The sequence below is a fragment of the Molothrus aeneus genome, chromosome 4 (genome assembly GCF_037042795.1).
Source record: "Molothrus aeneus isolate 106 chromosome 4, BPBGC_Maene_1.0, whole genome shotgun sequence".
Classification (NCBI taxonomy): Eukaryota; Metazoa; Chordata; class Aves; order Passeriformes; family Icteridae; genus Molothrus; species Molothrus aeneus.
In genome coordinates, this window is record NC_089649.1 from 46,820,271 (window position 1) to 46,839,999 (window position 19,729).

At 40.8% G+C, this 19,729-nt stretch overlaps 1 protein-coding gene, 1 long non-coding RNA gene and 1 other non-coding gene across 5 annotated transcripts in view; 1 reads left to right on the forward strand and 2 right to left on the reverse strand.

Annotated features, from left to right (window-relative positions):
• Window positions 1-233: 233 nt before the first annotated feature.
• Window positions 234-4,893, reverse strand: LOC136555607 (uncharacterized). 3 transcript variants are annotated; one of them, XR_010783511.1, is made up of 4 exons: window positions 4,857-4,893; window positions 4,395-4,557; window positions 3,438-3,549; window positions 234-2,572 (listed from the first exon to the last, which is right to left on the reverse strand). It is a non-coding gene; the product is annotated as an uncharacterized lncRNA (long non-coding RNA). The 3 variants fall into 3 exon arrangements; XR_010783512.1 differs by having other exon boundaries at window positions 4,852-4,870; XR_010783513.1 differs by lacking the exon at window positions 4,857-4,893 and adding an exon at window positions 4,627-4,845.
• LOC136556354 (small nucleolar RNA SNORA26) lies at window positions 3,179-3,297 on the reverse strand. The gene has a single exon (XR_010783659.1). It is a non-coding gene; the product is annotated as a small nucleolar RNA SNORA26 (small nucleolar RNA).
• Window positions 4,894-12,664: 7,771 nt separating the features above from the next.
• USP46 (ubiquitin specific peptidase 46) overlaps window positions 12,665-19,729 on the forward strand; it is a 34,248-nt gene continuing 27,183 nt past the window's right edge. The window contains exon 1 of the mRNA XM_066548438.1: window positions 12,665-13,212. Coding sequence (XP_066404535.1) covers window positions 13,177-13,212 — 36 coding nt within the window. The 5' untranslated portion in view covers window positions 12,665-13,176. The remainder of the gene's footprint in view (window positions 13,213-19,729) is intronic.

The following is a 19,729-nucleotide window of genomic DNA, read 5'->3' on the forward strand; positions in this document are numbered from 1 at the left end:
TTTACACCAATGAAGTTACTGGATTTAGACCCTAGATTAATACTAATCCCTTTGTTTTGCTTCACTACTTTAATGTGATATATCATAAATGTATTTAGGTGGATGATGCCTGAACTGACATATTTATATTCCCAAAAGCCTGTAGATGGAATAGGAGCAAGCCATACTTGATTGAGGAGAGATTTCTCATAAATACTCATGAGAAGTCACAGAATAAAGTACTCTCAAGCAACTTATCATTCTAATGAATGTTTATTCAAAGTGAGCTTCCAGCATAGAGCAATGGCCCCAACTTGATTACAAACAGCTAAATGTGAAAAGATACAAGGCTTATAAATATGTGACATAATTTGATACTTTAGTTGCAAATATAATCTCTGCTTTGATTTTGCATTAACCAGATCAGTTTTTAAAGAATAATGCCTTAGGTTTGCCTAGTTATTTGAAGAACAAGATTGTTGAAACTAAGTGTTCACCATGCAGTCTCAAGTAGACTTTATTTCATTATTGAGCTTTCTCTAGATGTACTAAACCCAGTAAACTTACTCCATTTATGCTGAGTGAAATCAGAATAGTAGATCATGTCTAGAATGGACTCTCATTTCATTAGCCTTTCAAACCAGCAGTCTCATAAAAAGACAACAGCAAAGGCTGGACCTCGCATGCAGCTATGCCACTTAGTGGCATGTGGGTATTTCATCAAAAGGAGCTTATGACTTCATTAACAGTGATTCTTTGGGAAGCTTTTATACCATAGTGCCAATATACTGTGCAAGCCACTAACTGAAAAATTTATCTTCTGCATCAGACATACTGACACAAAAAAAATTTAGTTGTCAGTAATAGAAAGAGGTAGATCCTAGAACACTGGTAATGAAACTTCTTGAAACTTTTAAGAAAGGGGAAAAAAGTGGGAAGTAGACAGCAATGAAACAACTAAAAACAAAACAAAACAAAAAACATTCAGAACTAACCCTGGCTGCAGATCCCAACAGATCTTGATTCAGACAAGATCCTTGTGGACAGAGCAGCATATGGAATTTAATGCCATTTATTGCACGATAAATTAATCTGGAAAGGAAAACTCCAACCCTAAGATAGCTTCTAATTCCTTCAGAAATTCTGGAAGGGTAGACTGCTCACTGAAAACATCATACCAAACTATAAAATGTAAACAAGCTTACTGGTTAAGGAAAACAGGAGTAAACATTCAGAAATCAGTCTGTACTGAATATCATCAATTAACACTGAATCTAAGAAAGGCAAATCAGAAATCTTGCTCAAGGCAGACATAAAACCACAACTCCATAACACAAGACTGAATAGACCAAAAATTAATCCTTAAGCATGGCCACAGAAGACAAAGGTCTATACAACTGACAAGACTTATAAGAAATGATCCATTGTTTCTTGTAAGAGGAAATGGACACTTGTCAAGTTTAATATTGTGAAGAGAATGTACTTCTGTATACCCTTTAAATTTAGTTTTGTCTTTTATTATACAAGCAGACTTAGGTGAGCCTAGAAGGCCACAGATCATTACTCAGCCCTTTTAGTGTATGCTTAAGCAAAGGTAAAAAGAAACACTTCCTGTCCAGATGGGGGTTCAATTATGACCACATATGTGTAAATACATTTGTTCCTAAATCCACACCAACTCAGTCTCCTAAATAGGCAGTGGTGAGCACATGACAGCCACTTCTACTCAATATCCTTGCTTGTGCATTCTAGGAAAGCACTGGCTTTAACAGGATGCACAAAATTACTTAAAGACCTACCTTGAAGATAAATGTTTTCAAGTAGTAAGACATAAGCTACTGAAAAGCATATACAAGCTTTCAATTGCTCAACAACAATGATCTTGTTTTTTAAGGACCTTCTCACTGATAGTGCTTTACATGGAATATTGCAACATTTTCCTTGTTAATTTAAAATTGGTAAGGAATCGGATTCTTGGTAACTTGTGCTTTTCAGTTTGAGATAATTCTTTGGTAGAGAACATGCAAACACATACAGTGTAATGAAATAACTTAGAAGTTAGCTGATTGATCTGTGCTTTTGCATTACAAAATACTTCAAAATACTCAAATACCAAGAATAAAAGTTTAAGAGGGCCTTTTCAATGGATTTGTAAATTTAAGATTAAATTTAAGATTAAGGTAATTAAGTCTGAATATGGCAAGAATGTTTCATGGATGTAAACACTTTTGTGCTGTTACAGAAACAAAGCCTTCATGCAGAAAATACCTTAAGAAGAAACCTTCAAAACACAAAGTTTTGGTAGCATACTCTTATTTTAATAATGACTCATAATTTATTTCAATTAATCCACAACCACAGTCAAATTACAGCAGTTTTTGTTAAGAAACCTGTTTCAACAAACGGCGAGATGCCTGTTTCAACATGATCATTGAAGACATATCATTTAAGCCATTGCTTGTCCCAATTCTACTTCCAAGATGATACTTAGAGGTGACAACTGGAATCATTTTGTATGAAGTCAAAAATGATCCACTCAGGACATCATAAACTGATGTTTAATGTCAGTTCCTGGCACACGTTGTCTTCATCCCTGTAAAGAAGCTCTATTTAAGTTGCAGTCAGCATTATGCACACATAAAACAGGTAACTGCCCCAAGGTTGAGCTACATGAACCTTCTACATGACACTAACCTTAGGCCAGAGCCATTTCTCAAACGAAAGGACTTGGTTTGTACAGGATGGGATTTGCATTTCCCATACCATTAGTACGGATTTCATTCCAGAGTACCAGCTATATTAGAATAAGCAGACCCAGTAACTATAATTGACTTTCCTGTGATATTTTTGCTATTTGTTTTTGGCTAAATCTATATAAAGTTTTAACAGTTACCACACAAGTTTTTCACCAGTCAAAGCTATTTTGCTTTGTCTTCTAGCAAGGAGTAAATTAAAACTCCTTCAGGAATAGAAGACAATGGAGTCACTATTATCTGATAATCCTTTTCACAATTACATACCTGGAGACCAAACAATTTACGAGAAACTCTTTACTCAAGACATTAATCACACAGGTTCACAAAGCACAAAGATTTGAGAAATCTGTGATATTAAGATTCAGATATCATAACAAGAGGACAGTTCATACAAACTATTAATAAAGTTAATTAGCAGCTTCCTAAGTTCAGCAGCTATACAAATGTGTTCCTCTTAAGCATGATCCAAAGAAGAGTTTTAGCCTCACCTCTGGGTTTGCAAGAGAACTTTTATACCCCTCAGTGTTGGCCACTTAAGACACTGCCAGACTTAAGAGGGCAAAGCATAAAAGGGGAGTAGATTTTAGTATGTTATAGTGTTTTCTTATCAACTAGGATGATCTGAATTTACTATTTGTGTAAGAGATACTATAATTTGCTTGAAATACCATTGGCAATTGTCATTAGACAGAGCACACTTACCTTACAGTAGAAGGCATTATTTATTCCTAAGAAGCCCTGAGCATTGCTTCACATTTAGGTGTGATTACCCATGTCTAAAACATTTCAAGCATGAGGTTGCTATGTGAGGCCTCTAAAGAACACAGAGAAAATTGTAAAATTATAATTAATACTGTTGAACTAAAGTTAAAACTCTAAAGTTTATTCTACAGAGTTGCTACTCTCTTGTTAAACATTTAAAAATTAATTTTCTGTGGAGTTGCAAAAGTCATTTTTAAGAAGTTTATTTTTAAATCAAAACCTAGAGCAAATGGCAATTACTGGTTCAATCTGTTGATAAGGCATGTTCATTAGCCCAGTTACACTACATAGAACATATCAACTACATAGAACATACCTTTCAAACATTTTTAAAAATATACTTTTAATCATAAACAATGGAATGTTTATTAAGCCTAAATTACTTTCAGTGCTGACACTACCGAGGTAAACTATGAACCTGTAGATTTGGCTTGAATCTTTGCCAGATAATTCATTGCTACCTTGTGTGTACTTACAGATAGATATAAACACACACCTTGTTACAACTTATAAAGCACTCAACAGTATCAAATGATACTGTTACAGGTGGACTAGAATACTTCAGGGAAAGCACAAGACAGAGGGGTTATTTCTTTGTTTGAACAATTATTGAGCCCATTTAAACCCAAGCCCTAAGTGCCTACAGTCTAAACATCACAGGTTACAATTGCAATTTTCTTGATGCGGCCTATTAGAAAACTAAATAAACGCAGTGATTCCGATTTAAGGTTTTTGCAGCTCAATAGCTGAGACTTAAAACACAGAAGAGTGCAAATGTAGATAGTTATTTTGACTCAGAGACACAGGGCAGCTCCCCATACATATATATATCTGTTGTTTTAAAAAATTCCCAAGATTCAAAGCCCTCCACTTTGGAAGCCCGAAGCCTTTTCTTACCAGCCCCAGGCTGTAGTAGGAGCGCTGAGCTCGCTGTGTCCCTCACCCATAGGCGTCCCAAGGCGTGAGCGCAGGCCGCCAGCGCTGGCCCTGTCCGGGCCTGCCGCGCCAGGCCTCCTGCACATCGGGGGCATTGAAGGGCCCGCCGCTTCCTCGGGACACACTGCGGAGGGAGAAAGGCATCAGCCGGGCAGCAAGGGGACCGCGAGGGGGGAAATGGAGGGACACGGACCATTTGTGCCTCACGACAGGATGCAGGGCGGAGGGAAGGGCTCCGCACTGGGTTTTAGTGAGGGAAAGCTTCTCTATCCCCCTGTGTTGACTCCCCGGAGCACCGCCAAGCTCCGAGAGGGCAAGATGTGAAGGGAAAACCACACAGGTGTGTCCCACCTCCCCCAGGCCCAAAGCCCGTCTGTGCGGAGGGTAGGCGGTTTCCCCTGAGAGCGGCCGCATTCACCTTACCGCGCCCACAGCCGGCGGACAGAAGGAGGGAGCAGGGCCGCGCCGGCCATTAAATACTGCCGCGCGCTCCCGCGAGACCCACGCGGCTCCGGCCGCCGCTGCCTATTGGTGAGCAGCGCGCGTGACCTCGCGTGGGGCGGGATGGGGCGCGCGGCCGAGCCGCGCTGAGGCGAAGGGCCTGGGCGCTGCTGCTGAGCCGCGCCATGGCCGCGTCTGAGGGGCTGGCCCGGCTGCTCGGCTGAGCTTCCTGCCGCGGCCCCCATGGGTCAGAGCAAGGCTTTTGCGGGGGCATGCTCGTCCGTTCCTCCCCGGGCCGAGTTCTGGGTGCCCGGAGATGTTTAACGCCGGGAAACAAAAGTGTCTTCGGTGCGAAGTGGCAGCTGTGTAGCGGGTTTGAGGCACTAAATACTGCTGATCTCTGTCTAAACTCCTGTCTAAGCCCTGCTTAGGAGGCTTAGGAGCTGTCTGCGAGGATGGTGAGGTAAAGCCCCGAGCCTCGCTAATGCCCTGGCGATGCCATGCGGCTCTGCCGGGCTGTGCGCCAGGCGTGACGCGGTGGCAGCAGGCCTGTCCTGCGAGCCAGCCCTCAGCACGGTGCAGAGCTCTGCTGCTCTTCTGCCCCAAATAAAATGGGCCGCCCGTCTGGGGATGTTACTAAGAGATTTGCAGTGAGTACGAGCAGATTAGCATAAACAGGGAATTAGTAGTTTGTAGAACAGAGACTTCGCGAAGCTGGTAGGCAGGAATCACAATATATCATAGAATGTACTGAGGTGGAAGGCACCCATCAGGATCTTCAAGTCCAACCCTTGGCCTTGCACAGGACACCCCAAGAACCACACCCTGTGTCTGAAAGCATTGTCCAAACTGAATTGAATGGAAGTCCCTGCTTCTCAAATAGGTGTGTATATTGCTGATAATTCATACCTTCCTGTCTCAGTGAGAAACAATATGTCCTGGTTCACCTCGAGTTACTACCTGAACAGCACCTGTAAAGTGTGTGGAAAGAAAATAACGAGTTGGCCCACTATGTCTAATCTGAAGCCTGCATTTAAATCACTTTCAACAGAGTTTAACCAATCAGATGTAGCCTAAAACAAATAGTCACATAGTTGCAATCAAGGGATGATTCTAGGAATTGTTTCCTTCTACTTCTAGTTACCTCTTCTAATTCTTGACACTCAAAACATTGTTGCAGATTAATGCTGCGACAGTTTATTGTCTGTACATCCAGATTCAAAACCTGTTTTAGGACTGCAGGTAAATCAGTCTCTGGAGATAAATTTGTGAGACATGTAGTTTTAAGTTTTTTCAAGTGGGCTCCTTTGCAATGACTATTTTGACTATTAAAGTCAAAAAGATGAAGTGGCATTCAACCTTTAAATTTTTAGCACTTATGCCAGTGGGATTTATGTCAAGTTTGCTTTCTTCTTTTCCAGTACAGAATGTAAACTGGCACTTCTGTTACACAGAAAACCAGCAATCCACAGCAAACCAGTGATCAGTATCCATCCTAGTTGAGCATTTTAATAATTCGCATAATCCTACACCTTTTTCTTGCCCCTCACAAGCTTTCTTCTGTTTTCCCTATACAAAGTTTGTATTGTTTGCCTTCTCTCTGGCTCCATGAAACTTTTGTGTCTGATAGTGGCACAACTTAAAGAGAAGAAATGCAGAGTCTACCTGACTTGCCTGTCCTTTTCCAAAACTTCTCTATAGAATAAAATAATTGTCCTTTAATAAATTAGGATCAGTTGTGGATTTGAGCCTCTTTACATGCAGGTTAGTTCTCCCATTTCCTGTTAAAGTACTGTAACCACTAAGTTGCTGCCTACAAGGCTGCAGGCAGATCTGCTGTTTCCATGTGTGTGGGATGTAACTTTTATCTGAATGAGCTTCTCAGCTGGGCAATGAGTCTGCCCATAACTTGGGTTCTTTGGGGACTTGAGGGAAAGACCACAATATCGGTGGATCTGGGTACAGGTTAATTTTAACTAACTGGGAGAAATACAGGCCTGGTCATGAGCAGAATTTGTAGGAAATCCAGTTATCATGGGGGCATTTTGAAATTTATTAAGTGGCAGCAGGGTGTCTTATTTTGTAGATTAGTGTTGAGCTTTTTAAGGAGGTGGGTGAGCTGAACTAATTTGTTCAAGTCTTGAAGAGTGATGTTCTGATTAGCCAAGTCTCTCTTTGTCACATGCAAGAATTAAGTCTCAAAGTCTCTGATGCTTCTCACAGAAGAAAGACTCTTGAAAACAACTTGTTTAACAACATCAGGAGTTTACCACAATGTGCAATTGTCATTAACATTTCACTTCAATTTTACTGTCTTTCTCCACACTGATATGAAGGGAAATCAATCAAGTAAAACCTCATTGTTACCGTCAGTCTTTGCAGGTGGATTACCTGCAAAGTAGTATTAGTATTCAGTAGCATTAAATAATTGTCAGGTTTGAAATCTTAGAATATAAAAGCCTTTTATTTATATTTATATATATGTGTGTGTATGTGTGTTTGTGTGTGGTTAAATTTGGTTAAAACTTTGAGATGTAATGTAATGTAATAAAAGTGTAATTTAATTTGTGCACAATTTAATAAAATGTAAAGGTTATTTTAAATTCTTGCTGAAAATAGACTAAATGCCAGTTACAGCTTATCTGTCCTTTGGGTTTTTTTGTCCTCAGAATGTTTGTGAGTTAAAATTGAAGCCTATAAAAGAGAATAAAAATGATAAATACAATCTTTGGCGAAGAGGAAGGCAAGCCAGAATCATTATTTCCTTTTCAGAGGCAGAAATATCAATATATTTCTGTAAAGACTTCAGTTTTCTGTTATTTTTGTTCAGTGAGTCTCTTTTTGTTTGATAAATTACTTCCATGGTTAAAATTTTTCGTTATCTCTTTCCATCTAATATGTATGATTAGAATTTAAATAGTGTTTTTCCACCTGAAAACACATTTTGTATAGGTAAGAAAAATGCCAGTAAAGTTTTCTTGTGAGCTCCCTTGCTGAATAATATACCTGATGAAGAGGCCATTCTTCAAGAGTCTTCCTTCTGGAAAGGTGGGAATATTTTTCCTTGAGTAGTGAGTGTGAGGAAGGTTAGTATTATTTACAGAACACTGAAGTTCTATTATAGTCACTGTTCCAAGGTCTTAACACAGTGTATTTGAAACTCAAGCGGAAGGAAAAGGGCAGGAGTAAGGTATGATGAGATAATCACAGCTCTAGGCCATGATTGACTTGGACTGGCTGCAGAGGCTTTGACAGCCTCTTCATAGAATAGAATGTAATGGCTTTCACTAGAGAACTCTTAGACCCCTTGTATCTACTCAGCCAGCTTTTGGTACCTCAACATCAATGTACTTGCCTCTGTCTTGTTCTGCTGTCTTTGGGCTTCCAGATGTAGTGTGTGGCCAAAAAAAAGATGATGTCAGATGCTGTTGCAGTGTGGCAGGGTGGCAGAAATGCTGCAACCTTCTTTGACATGTCTCCTTCAGAAGCTGCTCAGAGTGAAGCCTCAAGAGCAGCCATTCCAAGCCCATACACACACACACACACACACACACACCACAGATAGCTCAGCAGAGGAAAGACAGGGAGGGTCTGTGCATGGTATATTCCAGCAAGGGTTTATTGCATCCACCCTGCCAAAGGGACCCGAGACAAAAGACAGAACCATGTGGCCTGCACGACTTCTTCAGTGTGGGGTCAGTGACCTGAGGGCACAGCAAAGGACAAAGGGCAGCACCCTGAGCGGGGATGAGGGAGGAGTAATTGGGGTGGGCAGTGTCAGCTGGCCGGTGGGGGAGGCAATCTAATGTAGATTGGCAGGAGTGCTGCAGAGCATCATGGCTTAAGTCCTCTCTGTCTGCTGAGGTGGAGAAAACTTTATGATGTATTCTTCCAAGGCAAGGCCCTAGGGATGTCCCTGAGGGGGAGGAGTCAGAGGATTCCACAAGCTGCTATAAAGGTGTTTTGTTTTCTTCTGTAAAGTAATAATTTCTGAGAAAAATAGAGAGATGGTATTCTCTACTTGCCCACTAGTAAAATGCTTAAACTAGCAAAAGATAGACAAGATTCAGGGATCAATTTAATGCAGTTTTATTTCCATGCTTTATCTTTAGAATCCTGACAAGTCATACTATCACCAAAACATGAAGTTTTACAGTATTTTGAATCAAGAGAAATAATTTCTCAGATAATTTGAAAATGTTGGGTAGGAGTTGCTTTGAAGATGACAGTCTTAAAGAAAATTAGTAATTCCAAAGTTGGATTGATATTTTGGTTTTAGACTCTCCACATTTTCTATGGATTTCCATGAATTGTTCATGGACTGCAACTCTCTTGCCATTAGAATTTCAGGTGCAGATGGAGTGGTTTCCATGGACCTGCTATGAGCCATGTGCCACAGATTCAATCCATAGGATGCAAGCTGGTATTTGGCATTATACTAAAGCCACCAGTCTGTTCTGGAATGAGGCCAAGCTTCATGGAAAATCCTGATTTCTCATTCTTGTGTCTACACATTTGCCATTTTGTTAAAGATATTTTGCTATTTTTTGGTAGAACATAACTTAATATTAGATACAAAACATTTTTAAAATTGTAAAATTCTAAACCTACATTGTCAGCACTGTAATATTTCAGTCATCTGAATTCTCCTATAATTCTTATATATTTTCCATGCTTTCAGGAAGCCTTAGTATTGTTTTAACTCCCTTTTCCATTAAAATGACCTTTTAATTAGTTGGAAATATATCCTAAATTCGATCTGTTCCAAACACTTGTTCAGCAAAACTGACTGATGATTACTCACTTCTGGACCCAAGTTTATTACAAGAAAAACATAAATGAGCCCTCTGTGGAATTTTACAAGATTTCTGGAGAGGAAATGCAATATCCTCTTTGTAGCACAGAATGAACAGATATTCTATCTCAGATTTGCTACCAACTCTCCTGTGTTAACTTTGGACAAGTCACTTCATTTCTGCTGGAAATTTTCTTGCTTTGTAAAAGAAGCTAATATTAACTTGCCACCAAATAATTTGACAACTTTGAGTGAATGCTTGCAAAATACTCTGAAAAGTCTGATGGAAAATGTTATGGAAATCCATGCCTCTGCTAGCCAAAGAGAATATTTACAACGGGTCCATATTTTATGTAGTGAAATAGAAATGTTCAAGTGTAAAACCAGATGAGACCAAGACAGATCTAAAATTAAATGCAGGAGGTATTTTTTGACCTTTCAACAGAAATTATATAAGCACTCTTAGGTTATAAATAGTCCTTTGTTTTCCTTCTCTTTGTCTAACACTCAGAAGAAACACAGGGTTGGTTGTTTGTTGTAAGGAGATAGGGCAATGCTTTGGAGTGGAAACAATTGTGCACTGTTCTTTATTTATACAATTCCTATAAAGTTTGTAACTGGTATCTGTTGCATTGCTTAACACTTTTTTATCTTCAAACAGCTACAGGAATAAAGTTTCTATTCTTGAAAATGACAACAGCAGAAGAAAACAAAAACAGACACTAGTCCATTTCCAGCATGAAAGTTTCTTTCTTCTTTCCTGTTTTGATATGTCTGAAGAGCAAAAAAGACAGTGCTAGACTATTTTCAAACTGACACAAATACACTTGTATATTATTCTCTATATTTATTATTTATCTTCAGAAAAAAAGACAAGAAAAGTGTCCACCTTTAAATGAAAGTATTTATATTAGCATTAAGGAATATGATACCGAATTCTTCACAGAATGATGTGTGTGCATGTTTACAAATATTCCCTTGAACAACCAGTAAGTGCTTAATCAGTAGCAATTTAATTTTGTGTCAAAAAGGTTTAACGAAAAGAAACAACAGAAAACATACCCTGAAGTCAAGTAATTGGCATTTAAGAAAAAAAGAAGTATGGAAATACCACTTTTTTCTCTTTTGTCTTCACACTTTCTATGATTTCTCTGGGGTTTGTATTATGGAAGTAATGTTATTGACATTAAAATATACATTAAGCAAATAGCTTTATTAGATACTGCATTTTGTGTCATTTAAATTTTTAATCACCTTTCAAATCCATTTGTTTGTTCCATAACTTTTCACTGATAGCAATTATGATTCTCCACAGTAAATTGGAATAAGCAGGCTGCAGCAAAGAATACATGATTAGGCTTGTGTAATAACAGGCATCAGTTTAAAAACCAGGGATGCTGCAGTACTGTCCAGTCTCTGCAGGCTACTTAGAAATGCACTGGAAACTAATCAGACCTTGATTGCTTCAGTCCTGACATGTTGGCTTAACTCCCATTTTCCCTGGTTATGTTGAGAAAACCTGTCATATTATTGTAATCCAGTCCTCTGAGTTTAAGCAAATTAAACACTTGGGATCAAATTCACACATAATGTAAGAGCATGAACTTAATAGAATTATACCAAAGATATTTTTTTTTCTCAGTGATGTTATTTAATGGCTCTTTTGCATAGTGATTTGTGGATTTATGAAGCAGTTTAGTGGCCTGAGGACTTCACTCAATTATGTCCAAAAATCTTTCTCCATCCTGTACGTTGAATGTCTGCAATGATTTAATATAATTAATCCAACTTAAGGAGGAAAGAAAATTCTGTCTCTGTGGCAACTCGATTTTGAGTTTCTTTGCTGAAATTGTCAGCAGGATACCAACAAATGCCAAATTTGATACCATTTTTATAAAGCAGGCACTTGTCCACAGTGAACTGGATTAAGGCCACTTACTTAACAGTATTTTCAGGGCAGGAATTTATCTTTAGATGTTACTGCTGATGCCAGATTTTACTAGTAATCATAGATCTTTGTTTGAAATTATAATTTTTAAAAAAATTGACTTCAGAATGTTTCCTGTAAATAAAGCCTGTGGACCCAGGCTCTATAGGCTGCAATTATTTTATTCTAGCATCATGAAGTAAAAGGTGTAGCCAGGAATGAGCATGCCACACTTCAGGTGCTGTTAGGAGCAGGGGTGTCTGTAGAAATGTTAGTAGTTCTCTCTTCATTTGAATGATTTCCTCAGCATAGCAGAGGAACAATAAACGGGCCTTAAGCTCTTGCTGAAAAAAAGCAACATCTGCTAAGGAAAGGGGAATTCTAAGATGAGGATTGCCCTAGCTGAACTCTGCTCTTGCTTCTCTCAAAGATTTGCTATGTGACCTCCAGTTAGCTATCTAACAACCTTGTGCCTATTATCATGTGCGTGAATTTAATATACTTACACTGCTCTGCCTTGGAGAAAGGCATGGGCCTCAACTTGCTTGTGTTTGAAGAGAACCTGAGATTATTACATTAACTGTTTTGTATAAATGCTAGATGTTGTGAATTTGTGAGTGAGCACATGGTGTGGGGACAGTCCCAAAACAGCATTTGTGAAGATAAATGTTATCTGCATGAATGGCAATACAAAGCACCAACTGAGGGCAGTAAATTACATTCCAGCCTACTGTTCTGGATTTTGCAAGTGCCTGGGCTCCTGTGTACCTCCTAATTAGGTGGGGTGAGCATGTCCCAAAGCCCAGTGCCGCCGTTCTTGCCACACATCCACGTCCTCCTGCCCACACTCTGCCTTCCTGTCCTTCACCCCGCTGCCTGCCGGTATGGCTGTATACTCACCGAGGCCGGGATTCCCAGCCCCGTGGCCATTCCAGGCCCGGCGACTAAAGCACCGCGGCTCCTGTCGGAGGGCCCGTCCGGAGGGGCAGCGGGCGCAGCGCCCCCGCGCCCCCTCGGCGCCGCAGCGCATTGGCTGCGGCGGCCGCCCCGCCGGGCCCGCTGGGGTGCCCCGTGCCCGGCACTGCCTCTGACCTTCCCTTCCCTTCTCTTCCCTTCCCCGGCGCTGTCAGAGCGCATCAGCGGGCGCGGCGCTGCGATGGAGCGGCGAGCGGCAACGGCAGCCGCCGGGAGAGGAGGAAGAGGAGGAGGAGGAGGAGGAAGGGAGAGATTAGCGCGGTGCCGGCTGGCGCAGAGGCGCAGCTGAGCGCTCCAGCGGGAGCCCGGGGCCCTGCGGACCGTGCGAGAGGCACAGGCGGAAGGAGCGGAGATGCGGCCGCTCTCCCCGCGCCGCTGAAGCTCCCGGTCACTCGCCCGGAGGAGGGAGGCCGGGAAGGTCCGTCATTCTCGCCGCTCTGCGGGCGCAAAGGGTGCCTGTGCAGTCCCCTCCTCTTGCTTTTATCCCAGCCCCGGAGCAGGAGCCGCCGCCGCCCCCTATCCCTTCCTGCGCTCTTCCCACCATGAGCGGGGCTGTTTTCACCTTATAAAGATGGCGGTGTGGGATCGCTGCAACCTTTAGACTAATGACTGTCAGAAACATCGCCTCCATCTGTAATATGGTGAGTGCTGGCGGGGGGCGGGCGGCACGGCAGCCCCTGCGGGGGCCGGCTGGGGGCTGCCCCGGGGCGCAGCCCAACCGCGCGGCTCCGTCCCTTGCCCCAGCGGCGGGGGAACCGGGCAGGCTGCCGAGAAGTGCCTGGGATGGAGTTGGCCGACGGAGAGTGACGATGTCCCGAGGAGTTTTCCGGGAGCAACCCGGGCGTGGGCCGGGGAGGGACGCAGATGCAGAACCGGTGCGAGGGCCCCCGGAGCGGGTCTGACCCCGGCCGAGGCGCGTTGCAGACGGAGCCGTGGCCCGCCCTTCCTCCGCCTGCCCTTCCTCCTGCCCTAATACTGCGAAAGGACCAAAGTTGGGTTCTGAAATGAAATCAGTGACCCTGTTTAACCCTCTCAGGCAGGCACCCTGTGGTCTCCTAGGGCCACGAGCTCCCCAGATTACACAGAAAAGAAGGATGATTAGATGCCTAATAACACTTTTGGATCCCGATGCTAGGTGCTTGTTCTAGGAAGTCTTTGCTTTAGAGCTAACTGGGTTTAATTTGCACTGCATGCTGCTCGAAGAGAACTGGTGTTTATAAAGTACTCTTGAATCACTTAGCTTTTTCAAAACCAATTAGGCAATTAGGAAGGAAAAAGGAAACGTTTGTATTTTTGTTTTGTTCATTTCACTACTTTTCTCCCCATGGAACAGTTGAAACGATGCTTTCTGCATTGTGTTTGGGTTTAATTTTAATTCTAACAAACTTGGAGCACCTAATTTGGTTTAGGTTTTTGAAACTTCTTGGCAGAAGGAGCAAAAGCTCAAACTCTGTCAAAGACTTTTTAATACAGTGAGACTGTAGCAAACTTGCCAAATAAATAGTTGCGTGCTAAGCATCTTAATGCAAACAGAAGAGAATCCTGGTTTTGTTCATTTTGGGTTTTTAGTCTGTATTTTTCACCCTTATTTCCAGGTTCTTCAAGAGCAGCTACACACAGTTGCTAGCTTCCCTCCATGTGGTGCCCCAGCATGCCTTGTGCTGCTGATGCCACACATACCATTCATCTGCCCTGGAGAATGGAGCCTGTCTCTAGGGTAAGGCAGTGGGCACAGCCCCAGAGGCCTGGCTCCTGCGGGGTCTGAGTGAGGGAGTGCAGAGTGCAAGCCTGCTCCCCTTCCATGTGTCCACACTTCCACTTAAGTGGGATTGCTCTTTTGTTGCAAATGAGATGCCTGGGAAATCCCATGCATAGGTTTCATTTGAACCTCAGCCCTCCCTTTGAAATGCCTGCTCTGAAATGCAGAGAGGGTGAGTTGATTCTGAGGTTAAAAGAATTAATACAAAATCCAGATTTGAGGTATAATAACCTGGGTGCTCACCCTTCTTCACCAACAGTAACTAGTTTTCTGAACTTTTCATTGTTCTTAATGTTTTCCAGTCCAATGAGCCACAAATACTGCAAAGAGAGCTTCAGGAAATGGTACAGGACTGAGGAGAAAACCTAGATGCACTTACCTTCTCTCTGAGGCAGGCTCCAGTTTTTACTGCTGATTAATCGTGGATGTGGTGCCTTGCAAATTTTATAAAAGAGCACTGCATGAAGGGGAGCTGGAGACTCATAGGTGGATGTAAGACCTTGGCATAAAGTACTAGGAACTCTGATTTTTTTCATGTGCTTCAGACAGATGCATTTGCATGCAGCACGCTTCTCCCAAAGACTGAACAGATTCGCAGCAGAACTGATGAGGTTCTTGCAGTGGTGTGCTGCTCAGCACAGTATATTGCTAGTATATCCTGCAAAAGTAGCATCTGAGAGGTGGAGAGACCAAAGGGAAGAAGGAGAGCCCCAAGCAGAAAAGGGGGCATACCAGGATTCATACTTCAAGACAATTCTAGCTGATGGTACTGTGACAGCAGGTGCGGTCTATTCAATGTTACTGATGTTTTAAGGCTACACATTCCTTGAGGTCTGTGTACTTAGCTTTTAGAGATGCCATGTTGGGTTGGTCACATTTAGTTTTTTCTGGATAACCCTCAGGGACTGGAAGTTCTTTTAGGCAAAAACAATGGAGTTTTAGACAGCTACAGGAATTTGGGGCTGTAAGAGAAATACAAATTCTTGCAAGTGTTGGCAACATTGCATTATGGCTCCTCCAAAAATGTGTCCACTCTGATGAAGTGATAGACTTGAACTCAGTGGTCTGTAGAAGGAGCTATGACAACCTTCCAGAGGGCTAGAGGTATAAAAGTAAACCTTTACCTTTTTAAAACCTAAATATTTGCCCTAAATATAGTTTGATTTAGGACATCTGTAGAAATCTATCTAGAAAGATGCTGAGATGCTGATTCCTAGACCTTGTTCCTGCACTATAATATAGTGCTTAAAAACTGAGCTTCGGACAAGCTGTGGACTAAGAAATAGCTGTGTAGTTCTTTGGTAATATAATATGTTTTTCTATATAATGCTATATAATAATAGGTTTCTAAGGTTTTTAACCTGGTTAAACTCAGTAATTTAAAAAAGGGGGTTCTGGTCTTTATTTTTTCCCATTCCACTTTAGAGTGTTCACAGAGGGTTTTTCGTTTTTTGAAAAAAAGCCCCAAAATCTAAACAAAGATGTCTGGTTGGTTTTTAGGGGTGGTGTGGGGAGTAGAGGAAGAGAGACAGAGGCAGCAATTGGTCCTGAAATACTTGTCCTTCCTTGAATGCAACTTAGATTGTGTTTTCAGTGGTAGTCCTTGACAAAGTTTTTTGAGTGTGTTTGTCCAATGTTTGCTTTCATGTCCTGAAGGGAAAAATATTACTGAAATTTAACTGAATTAATTGAAAAACCTGGCTAGCCAGCATTTTTGGATGTATGTTTGCTATTAAGTTGACTGCCTGATATTTGATATCTTGGGTTGTAATTTTGATCTCCTAAAGATGGTAGAGGTCGTTAGTCTTTTCAGGAAGGATCAAAACAAGTGTAGTGAAGCAAGAAAGACAGGGACAGTATTTAACTCACTTGCAAAAGATCCTTAGTACTATATATTCTCTGGATAAGCTCTCACATGCTGAGATAGACACAGTAGGAGCTAGCCAGTAAGAAACAAATATTTGGCGGGGGAAGTTTCCACTTGGCACATTTACTTGTAGTAAATATTTAAATGCACAACTTTCTAGAATTAAACAAAATTCCTCTATTGTCTTTTACCAGTTTTGTCCCCTAAGTTATAATAATTGCAATAGTTTAGTTATTATTCACTGATTTGTTTAATGAGTATTAAGAGCTAAAACTTGTTCTGAATGGGTGGAGGGGATGAAGGCAACTATGCCTGAGGGAATCAGTAGGATTCTTATGTGGGCATGATGGCCATGTTCACTGAGAAGGGAGGTGTAGTCCACAGGATGTTCAATTTACCTGCCTTCAACCCCTGTGAAAACTCATTCACTCTGTCTGCACACCATGTTCACACTGAGGGGTGTATACACTTGTATACCATGTATACAAGTTGTCATCTTTTATGTAGGACATGTACAACAGATGTGAAGAAGCATAGAATACATTGAAAAAACTCTGTTTGAGGGAATACCAACAGGCAGTGCCTCCTAACACTGGGAGACTGTAGGCACCAGTTAGGGATGTGCTGTAATTCTCTTTGCTTATTGTTTCTGTGGAATAACCCAATGACTCACGTACCAAATTCTGGTTCATGGGTAGACAGGCATGCTGACATTTCATGCTTACTGAAATCCTCTGCAGTATGTTTCTCTGTTGATGAGCTTTAGGTAAAGCCTTGAGTTCTGAGTTAAGCTCATGCTGCAGCTGTGGCCTAGGGATATTACTGTTATGTGCAGTGAAGGACATCTAACCATTTCAGAATGTATTGACATACATTTACTGAATCTGGCTAAAAAGCTCTGTGGATCATATTTCTATCTTTTAGAATTCTGTTGAGAACAGGTATTAATTCCCTCCCTTTCATATTTTTGTAATAGTATCTCAAATATTCCAATTAGAACTTCATAGTGCTCTGACAATTAATGAACAGAATAATCTAAACACATTCAGTGTTCTCTGATACAAGATATTATCTGAGATACCTCATAGTTACTCCTGGTAGTTGTTGTATAGATATCCTTTGGAATAAAAGTTGCTGTTCCATAGATTAATTTTGGAGTTTCATGTTACTCTTTCTTTTCATAGTCTCATAGTTATGAGTTTCAGAGCTGTTTTTCTGCATGAAACATTCACACAATTCATCAGGAATTATGTGAACACCTGTGAATTGCAGCTTTCATTTTAAAACAAACAAACAAACAAAGATTTTCTAACATTCCTAGAAACTGGTTATAGAGAAAAAACATACAACCCTAGGAGTCTCTACATTCAGGAAACAAATAAGAATAAATGTTGGAATTTTTTTTGTTTATTTAATAGCATGATTTTAGAGACTAATTGCAGCATTTGTTTGAATACAGGGCATTGGCAGAATGAGGACTCAAACTACAAACAGATTTGGAAAAGGCTTTATACAAAAAAAAAACCCTATGATTTTAATGCTGTGAAAATACTAAAATCCTGTTTCATACAAGAATAATAAGAATATTATTTGGCTACAGAATTGATCACTATGATTTTCAATTGGATTTATTCATTTGGACAACCTGCAGTGTATATTTCTTCATGTCTCATATATCTTCCCATAAATACAGATAAAGGCAAAATAATATGTGCCAGACAATAAAAACAGTTATCTGAAGGCATATTTAGATTGATAAAGGAAAATAAATTTTTACATCGGATAAGATGTAGACAGTTCAAGCAATGCAGTTTTAGAAGCATAGTCTCAAGGGTGACAATTTCAATATGACATAGAAAATATAGAAATAAAAATATGAAAATTATGGAGAATATGAAGTGTAATCTTTGTAATAACTTTCTGAAATAATGAGAAACTTGAGAGTATGACTGACAAATGGGCGCTGGACTAACAGACAGGAAGTGTGCATTCCATGAAAAGATGAATGAAGTCCACAAAAGATATTTTTTATTGGATAGAAGAGTATACGCAAAATGAGAAACATCCTAATATATAATTCCCAAAGTATAACCTTGAGTAATGGCTGAAGCTTGTCTTGCATGAATACCTTTTAATGGCTAAAGTGGTTCTTATGTACTTATTGGCTGTTTGGAAAGTAAGCACAAAAGGACAATTCATGAACACGACATGTAGTGTACAGTGTGTTTGTTTTAGATGCATGTAGTCTTTGGCTTCATATTGCTGAATTAAGAATAAACCAGTGGTTATACTAAACACCTCAGTAAAGGAACCTCTTAGTCATAGCTCAGCAAGGCTGAGTGAATCTGAATTGTGGAAGAAATGACATTAAAAGCAGACTCTGGACCCTTATTAACTCTGTGTGGTGGGCAAGTGCCACACAGGAGGTGAGGTTCTGATGGATTTGACAAGCCACAGTCTGTGGGGTCTAAGTCCTGGCCAGTCAGAGAAGCAGTCAGCCAGTTCTCTTCTGCTGACCTTCCTTTAGCCTCAGAAACTGTCCTTGGTTGGCTGTTTTGTAGGTATGCTTACATACATTTATTACGTACATTACGTGCTTAACACCCCAGGATATCAGTACTTCTGGGAAAGAAGCATCCTCAGTGTCAGGACTCCACTGTAAGCATGGTCTTGGGTGTGCTCAGCCATTGCAGAAAAGGCTGTTGTGCTGAGGGTTTCAAACTAGCCATTACTGGATATTGCATGTTTCAGTTATTTAACTTGATTTTTTGATTTCACAATTAATGGCCTCGTAACAGCTGTATATAAAGTATCCTATGACAAGAAAGTCTCCCACTGTCCACTGAATATGATAAACCTGTGTTATTCCTGATGTAGGTCAGCCAAAGTTGGAGATTTCCAATGATAGGAACTATGTCGCACTTCCTAATGTCTTACTGGAATCTACATTACGGTAACTTGAGCTTGGTACTTCTCATCCTGGCCATTGCTGAGGCCAAGATAAGACTAGTTTCTTTCTGTAACAAACTGTAGACTTTAAAATATTGTCATGCCCTTTCCTGCATTATGCAGCCTTTTCTGTCTTATGCAACACAACCCCATTAAACGCGTTTTTATAGGTCACTTTTCTCTTGAGTTGAGTCTTCCATTTTGACTGGCTTCTTTTGGATTCTTTCCAGTTACCTTTATCTTCCTTGAAACCAGCCACCCAAAGCTGGATGTAAGATGTCTTACCACTGACAAGTTAAACAGGAAAGTTACTTTAAGATCTTTGTAGACTACCACCTGCAAGTGTTGATTACGTTGTCAACATTTGTTGTTGTGGTTTTGGGGAATTTTTTAAATAACACTGCATACCTGTGGCTTTTTCATCTTATACAACACAGAGACTTCCCCTTTCTTTCTTTCTTTTCTAAAATGTTACTACCTTAGTCAGCTGTTTCCCATTTTGTACATGGTGATTCTTCTCTTCATGTGCAGAATCTTGCACTTGTCTCAGGTCCTTACAGGATTTCTCTAAAAGAAAAATACT